The 7,672-nt window shown below is 62.1% G+C and overlaps 1 protein-coding gene across 1 annotated transcript in view; it reads left to right on the top strand.

Annotated features, from left to right (window-relative positions):
* Window positions 1–7,672, top strand: part of LOC104509297 (ankyrin-1-like) — a gene marked incomplete at its 5' end in the record, with an annotated part of 24,130 nt that overhangs the window by 15,835 nt on the left and 623 nt on the right. Inside the window, 14 exon segments of the mRNA XM_010151186.1 lie at window positions 1–255; window positions 688–842; window positions 1,014–1,225; window positions 1,310–1,514; window positions 1,703–1,799; window positions 2,177–2,405; window positions 2,584–2,709; window positions 2,797–2,916; window positions 3,113–3,197; window positions 3,458–3,532; window positions 4,268–4,399; window positions 4,592–4,738; window positions 6,282–6,834; window positions 7,472–7,643. The exon segment at window positions 1–255 is cut by the window's left edge and continues 21 nt beyond it. Of these exon segments, the coding sequence (XP_010149488.1) occupies window positions 1–255; window positions 688–842; window positions 1,014–1,225; window positions 1,310–1,514; window positions 1,703–1,799; window positions 2,177–2,405; window positions 2,584–2,709; window positions 2,797–2,916; window positions 3,113–3,197; window positions 3,458–3,532; window positions 4,268–4,399; window positions 4,592–4,738; window positions 6,282–6,834; window positions 7,472–7,643 (2,563 nt within the window).

Below are 7,672 nucleotides of genomic sequence, written 5' to 3'. Positions count from 1 at the left end.
CCCCCCTGCCCAGGCCTCTGCCGGCTCCAGTTTCCTGGTCAGCTTCATGGTGGATGCCCGCGGCGGCTCCATGCGGGGCAGCCGGCACCATGGACTGCGCGTGATCATCCCACCCCGCGCCTGTGCTGCACCGACCCGTATCACTTGCCGCCTGGTGAAGCCCCAAAAGCTGCCTGCACCCCTGCAGCTGGCTGAGGAGGAGGGTCTGACCAGCCGGATCATCGCCCTGGGGCCCGCCGGTGCCCAGTTCCTCAGGTGAGCACAGCTGGGAACAGAGCAGGTAGGGCTGCCCACACCATGGCCGTCCCTCAGGTCTGGGGACAGATCTGGGCTCCTCTGGAGTCTCTGCCAGCTGGAGCATGACCAGCTGGAACCAACTGGAGCATCGCTGCTTCTGGGGATCTGGTTCCAGAGAGATCCTGCACCGCCGGCCTGGCACGGTGTGTTTCTGGGCTGGGTCATTCCAGCATAACGGAGCAGTGGCTGGGCTGTGGTAGGAAAAGCCCTGACCAGTATGGTCCCACCAGGCGTAGATCCCTGTTTCCCAGGGAGAGGGGTGTGAGCAGTGCTGCCTTCATCTTCCGTCAGCCGTACAGCACGGGCAGGCGCTCTGCCCAGGGCCACCCTGCTGCCTGCATGTCCAGCAGCAGCGCATGGGCACGAGCATCCTCCCTCTGTTGTCTGCAGCCCCGTCATCGTGGAGATCCCACACTTTGCTTCCTATGGGCGCGGAGACCGTGAGCTCGTGGTGATGCGCAACGAGAACGGCTCTAACTGGAAGGAGCATCGCAACCGCTACGAGGAGAGCTACATGGACCAGCTGCTCAACGGCATGGATGAGGGTGAGCAAGCCAGACAGGGGGGAGCTTGGCACCCTGCAGACCCCCACAGGCAGGGCTGCGTGGGTGGTGGGATGCAGCTGAGCACGGCATGGTCAGTGCAGCTCCGAGGGGATAGTGGGTGACAGCTCTGGGCTTGTTGTGCAAGTGCTGATGGCCATGCTGCCCCCGCAGAGCTGGAGAGCCTGGAGGAGCTAGAGAAGAAAAGGGTCTGCCGCATCATCACCACCGACTTCCCTCTCTACTTCGTGGTCATGTCCCGGATTTGCCAGGACTGCGATATGATTGGCCCCGAGGGAGGGTGTTTGAAAAGCACGCTGGTGCCCATGGTCCATGCCACCTTCCCAGACACCGCTGTCACCAAGGAAGTGAGGCTGGCTCTGCAGGTGAGCCCCTGGCCGGGGGTCTGGCTGGACTGTGTCCCCATCCAGGGGAGCTGGTCCTCATGCCCCTGCTTGTGCTGCCTGCAGGCACAGCCTGTGCCCGACGAGCTGGTGACCAAGCTGCTGGGGAACCAAGCGACCTTCAGCCCCATCGTCACGGTGGAACCGCGCCGGAGGAAGTTCCACCGCCCCATCGGCCTCCGCATCCCGCTGCCGCCATCCTGGAAGGACAATCCCCGAGACAGCGGCGAGGGTGACACCACCAGCCTGCGCCTGCTCTGCAGCGTGATCGGTGAGGCTGTCAGCCCCGGCCGCACAGGCCAGCGTGCTCTCCGGTGGGGATGGGATGGGCCACATCAGTGGGATGCAGCTCTTGGGAGCTAAGGACAGATCCCAGCACTGGAGAGAGCAAATGCTTGGGCGATGCAGACCTCAGGCTTAGGGAAAAGGTAGCGTGCTCACCCTTGCTTTCTGCTGCAGGAGGGACAGCTCAAGCTCAGTGGGAAGACATAACAGGCACCACAAAGCTGGTCTATGAAAATGAGTGTGCAAACTTTACCACCAATGTGTCTGCCAGGTGAGTCCTGGGTGAGCACGTGCTCATCTGGGGACATGTGTTGCTCCTCGGGCCATCTTGGGGTGCAGCCTGTGCCAGGAGGAGCCTGCTGCCCCATGCCTGTTGTGGTGCTGCCCCAATCCCATGTGCAGGGCAGTTGCCTCCAGCCTTGAGACCCTCATGCTGCCTCAGCGCGCATCAGGAAACACGACAATTGGGTGTGCAGAGGGAAGGGGCCATTCTTTGTGCTTGGGTGGGTCCCCATCACGAATGGGGCTGCTCCTGTACCCAGAGCTCTTGGGGTACCCTCTGCGGTGCAGTTTGCTGACAGGGGGGACAGCTCTCCTGCTGCCACTGGGAAACGTGCCCGGCAGCGCCCCGACCCAGCCCTCCCACAGGTTCTGGCTGGCCGACTGCCCACGCACAGCCGAGGCCGTGCACTTTGCCACCATGCTGTACAAGGAGCTGACGGCCGTGCCCTACATGGCCAAATTCGTGGTGTTTGCCAAGATGAACGATGCACGAGAAGGCCGGCTGCGCTGCTACTGCATGACCGATGACAAGGTTGACAAGACTTTAGAGCAGCACGAAAACTTCACTGAGGTGGCCCGCAGCAGGGACATTGAGGTTTGTCCCCAGCAGCGTGGGTGTGGGGCAGCACGGAGAGGGCTGACCAAGCGAGGGGAGATGCCAGTGGATGTGCCTGACCCTGGCCTGGGGAGGAGGGTTGGGGATACCTGCCCTGTCCAGGAGCGGGGGAAGCAGCTCTGCACAGGGACTGAGACTGTTTTCTGCTCCCTGCCAGGTGGTAGAGGGGATGCCGTTGCATGTCGAGCTCTCAGGGAACCTGGTGCCTGTCAAGAAAGCCACTCAGCCCCGCAGCTTCCTCTTCCAGTCCTTCCGGGAGAATCGTCTCGCCATCCCTATCAAGGTAACGGCAGGGTGCAGGGCTGGGCTGCAGCTGAGGCCCCTGCGCCCACCCTTTGCCAGGCCACCTAACTGGGCTCTCGGTGCTCAGGTTCGGGACAGCAGCCGGGAAGCCAGCGGCTCCCTGTCTTTCTTGCGCAAGGCCATGAAGTACGAGGACCTCCAGCATGTGCTCTGCCATCTGAACGTCAGCATCCCACCCTGCACTAAGGTCAGTGCTGGGTCTCTGGTACCTCTGGGAGGGGGCGACGGGGGGGCCATCCCTCCCCATCAGCTTTTCTTCCTCAGCTGCTCCATGTGGCCATGCCCACGCTGCTCTGGGGCTGCAGGAGAAGCAGTGGTGCCAGGGCAGAGCTGCTGCTCTCTTTTCAAGCTGGTGACCCCTTGGTTTGTCCTCACTCTCACAGGGAAGTGGCAGCGAGGAGCGGAGAAGGACACTGACGCCGTTGTCTCTGCGGGAGCGATACAGCATCCTGAGCGAGACCAGTTTCGGTACGCAGCCTGCTGGGACTGTTAAGTCTGCTCACCACGTGTGCTTGGGATGCCCCAGCCTGGTGCCAAAGCTGGGCTGACCCCATCATGCTCGTGCTTGTGCCTTCCCTTTCCCTGAGGGTTTCCTTGGTCCTGCGTGTCCCTGCAGGACAGTGCTGTGCCTACAGGGTTGCGAGACCCCCCAGCCAGCACCTGTTTCCTCTCCCCACTCCAGCGCAGGAATCTGTGCAGCTAAAGCCGTGATCCTTCTTCTCTTCCAGGCTCCCTGAGCAGCACGGACAAAGCAGACCAAAAGATGGTTGACATAGCAGAACAGCTGGGGCTCAGCTGGGCCGGTGAGTCCACAGCCCACGGCTGAGGATGCACAACACTCCTTGGAGCACTGACACTTAGGAAAGCTGGAAACATGCTGCAGGGTGGAGCGAATATGCTCTGCACTGTCCAGGGAGCTGGGCCCTGATGCAGTTGGCGTGCATGTGGTCAGCATTAGGCTGGCCTGGCCTCCCAGCACTTCTGCTGAGCTGTGAGCACTGAAACCTTCTTGCAGAGGGTGGATGCCCCATCCCTGGGAGTGTCCAAGGCCAGGCTGGATGAGGCTTGGAGCAACCTGGTCTGGTGGAAGGTGTCCCTGCCCATGGCAGGGGGTGGGACTAGGGGGGCTTTAAGGTCCCTTCCAACCCAAACCATCCTGTGACTCTATGACTTGCAGCAGTGCATGCGTTCACACACACAGACACCAGACTGAGGTTTGGTTCTGAGTTGCATGTGTTGCTGCTGTTCGTGGAGGCACAGCACTGCCGTTGCAGCCACACGCCCAGCGGGCAATAACCACGCTTCTCTTTAGCATGAGACGCTGCTACGCTGATCACAGCTGGCCTGGGCAGAGGGGCTTAACCTCTGCCCTGTCCCAGCTCCTGCTCCTGCCTGTTGTGCCGTATTCGTCTGTATGTGACATGGGGGGCTCTGCGTTGCGTCTGGCTGAGCTCTTCACAACATCATGAGCCTTTTCGGCTCGGGAGCTGGCGGTGGGTGCCAGAGGGTGTGATGCTGAGATGTGGTGTCTCCCGCAGAGCTAGCACGTGAGCTACAGTTTGGGGTGGATGACATCAACCGGATACGCGTGGAGAACCCCAACTCCCTGTTGGAGCAGAGCATAGCCTTACTCAACCTCTGGGTCAGCCGTGAGGGCAAGGGTGTCAAGAGTGAGTATCTGCAGAGCCCTGCTACTGGCATGGAGGCAGCAGGGCTGGCTGCACAGAGCAGTGTGTGCATGCTGGGGGTCCCTGGCTGACTCCACACGGCTGGTTAACGCACACCTACCCACCTGGAAGGTGCCTGGGGCATGGCTGCGTCCCTCCAGGGACCAGCTTGCTGACACTGGCTTCCCCCTGCAGTCGAGAATCTCTACACGGCGCTGAGGAACATCGACCGCAGTGAGATTGTCCACGCGCTGGAGGGCTCGGGCCGGCAGAGCCGCAGCCTGAAGGGCAGCTGGCGCTACACGGACAGAGACTACTCCCTCTCTCCATCCCAGATGAATGGTGAGTCCTGGCTTCTGGCAGGGGCTGCAGGGGGGCCCTGGGGGCAGAGCCTGTGCAGACACTTTGGGGCTGACATCTCACCTGACTGGGGTGTGCCGGGGGCACGCTGGGAGCTCAGCGGGCACAAGACATTGTCAACAGACACAGCCTCTTCACTGGAGCTTATGCTGCAGAAAGCTTGGCCCTGCCATACTGCAGGGGGGACACATGCTCCTTATCCTGCCATGCCAGTGAGAGGCACCCAGGGAGCTCACAGGATCCTGGCTGTCCGGCTGTGGTGGTCCGGGTTGGGTCCCAGGCAGAGCGTGACGGGGTGCGGAGACACAGCCGGGGTCAGCTGCAGCGTGTGCCATCGTGGAGCCGATGTCCCGGGCAGGGACAGGGCTTTGTGTGGCTGCAGCGCTGCATTGTGGCACTACCCGTGCAGCACTGGCTCATGGCTCTCTCCCTCTGTCTCTCCCCTTGTTCTGCTCTCTCAAACATGCCACCCAGCGCCATCAGGTGCGGGTCACTTCTTGTCACCTCTCTCCTCTGAGCTCATCCTGGCCTCTCCTCTCACCTTCCTCCAATGCCTGTCTCCACTGTTTCCACCTCAGCTGAGCCCTTTGGGAGCTGTGTCCTGCTCCAGCAACTGCATGGCACCAGGGACTGCCCCTCTTATGGCTGTCGTGCTTTTGGGTGGCCACCTTGGCAGCCTTCTGCACTGCCCTGCGCTCCTCCACTTGCTGGCCCTGCCCTGCTTGCCCCCAGCCCACACAGGGGGAAGTGCCTTTTCTGCGCTGGGGGTCCCAGCTGTCCCCCTTGCCTCAGCTGTGGGGAGCAGAGAACGGGTTCTCTGCCAAACTCTGGGGGTGGAAAAGGGGCTAGACACTCCGAGCTGAAAAAGGCTGAGCAAAGCCACCTGCATGTGTTGGAGTGCCTGGCTTGGCTGTCTGTATCGGTGTGCCTGGGCTGTGCACGTGGCCCTGGGTGATGAGGACGTGGCAACTGCTTGTAGCCCCGGAGGCACTGAGGGTTGTAGAGCCCTGGCTGCATCCCGCAGAGCCTCGGGCTTGCATGACATGTACCAGGGCCATCCTTCCCTGCCCACGGAACTCCTTCCAGCCTGCCCCTCTGTGCTGCAGAGAGGGGTTGGCTATGGGAGTTGGTGCCTGCCAGACTTGGCCACCTGAATTCCAGGCTGAGTGTCAGCCAGCTGATGCTGGATGGGGGGCTGTGGGCAGGGATGCGGGAGCTGATGGCGCAGGGTAGCAAAGAGGACACTGTGTCCAGCAGTGTGGATGGGGCATTGTGTGGACCCCAGGGAGCGAGCAGCCCTAGGGTCTGCCCAAACCAGCCCGAGGACTCGAAGGGCGGCACAGTGGCACTTGCATGGGCAGGAGCTGCTGTGAGCACAGCCCTGCTCAGTCCGGACACTGGCATCGGTGGCATGACACTGCTGTCCTTGGGGCAGGCACCCCCCTGGAAGCTGTTTCCCTTCTTGCCCCGCTGTGCTTGTGCGTGAAACAGCTGCTGGAGATGTTGCCTCTGTCTGCCCATATAGGTTACGCTTCGCTGCAGGACGAGCTGCTGTCCCCCGCCTCCCTGCATTACACGCTGCCATCCCCGCTGCGTGCCGACCAGTACTGGAATGAGGTGGCCATCATGGATGCTATCCCCATGGCTGCCACTGAGCAGGACGCCCTGATGGAGATGTCCGACATGCAGGTGTGGTCCTCGGGACTCACCCCCTCGCTGGTGACTGCTGAGGACTCCTCTCTGGAGTGCAGCAAGGCTGAGGACTCGGATGCCACAAGCGAAGGCCGGTTCCCGGGGCAGCTTCTAGCAGACGCACATGGCCCAGACCACATGGGCTCTATGGACCTGGTTGAGGATGACACAGTGGACTCAGATGCCATGAATGGCCTGATTGACCTTCTAGAGCAGGAGGAGGGGCAGAGACCAGAGGGGAAGATGCCAGCCGGTGATCACCAGCCGGGGACCGGGGAGCAGGACCTGGAGAGTGAAGTCTCTTTTGTTTCAGTTCAGCAGAAGGTGCAAGCCAGGATCACAGCATCACCTACTGTTAGCCACGTCATGGAGAAGAGCGCAGACAGGTACTGCAGCCTGGGGTGCTGGTGTGGATGTGGGAGGGAAGCAGAACTGCTTTGCCAGCTATTGCCCTGTGCTGGGACAGCTGCGATCATCTCCCAGCTTTGCTTTGCTTCTCTGCTGGGCTGCAGCTCTGGAGCCTGGGCATCCCTGGCAGACAGAGCAGTGCCTTGGGCTGAGTGCCTTGTACCTCTCCGGAGATCTTGCAGGGAGGGGCTCCTTGCAGAGCAGCTGGGAGGGACCCCAGGCAGACGGCCAGGCCCTGCATGGAGGTTGTGCTTACCACAGCTATCTCAGCCTGGGCTGCATCCTCCCGCATTCCCAGTGGCACCAGTCCCGTGAGGTCCCTGGCAGAGCCCAGCGATGCTCCGCAGCGTTGCCTTAGACCCTTGCAGCCAGGCCGTGGGGTGGGCAGGGAGCGTGGCAGGGAGAAGGCCGGTGCCCTTTATGCATCTGCTTTTTATGCTGCTTGTGCCGGGTGCCCGGCAGCGCCAAGAGGCGGGGAGCCCAGCACCTGGCGGGGTGCAGGCTGCGCCGTGTGCCTGCCGGAGGTAGGCTGGTGCTCAGGGTGCAGCACTCCATGGCAAAGCTGACTGCCTCTCTTTCTCTGTCTCTCTCTCCCTGTCCCTCTCCGGTGCCCAGGCTGAGGGACTGGAATGCAGAAGGCTCCTTTATCTCCTGCCTACAGGACCTGACAGCGGGCTCCTGGCAGGAGGGGGTCACCCGAAGGCTGCTCCCGACGCACACCACGGCCTCTGGGCCACAGGGCCAGGAGCAAGAGCAGGTGCTGGTGCCGGCCGTGGAGCTGATGCGGGTCAGCTCCGCAGAGGACAGCGACTGGCA

Source organism: Eurypyga helias, unplaced genomic scaffold (genome assembly GCF_000690775.1).
Source record: "Eurypyga helias isolate BGI_N326 unplaced genomic scaffold, ASM69077v1 scaffold38844, whole genome shotgun sequence".
In the NCBI taxonomy this organism is placed as follows: Eukaryota; Metazoa; Chordata; class Aves; order Eurypygiformes; family Eurypygidae; genus Eurypyga; species Eurypyga helias.
The sequence above is the reverse complement of the archived record's forward strand: the minus strand, read 5'-3'. Positions and strand labels throughout refer to the sequence as shown.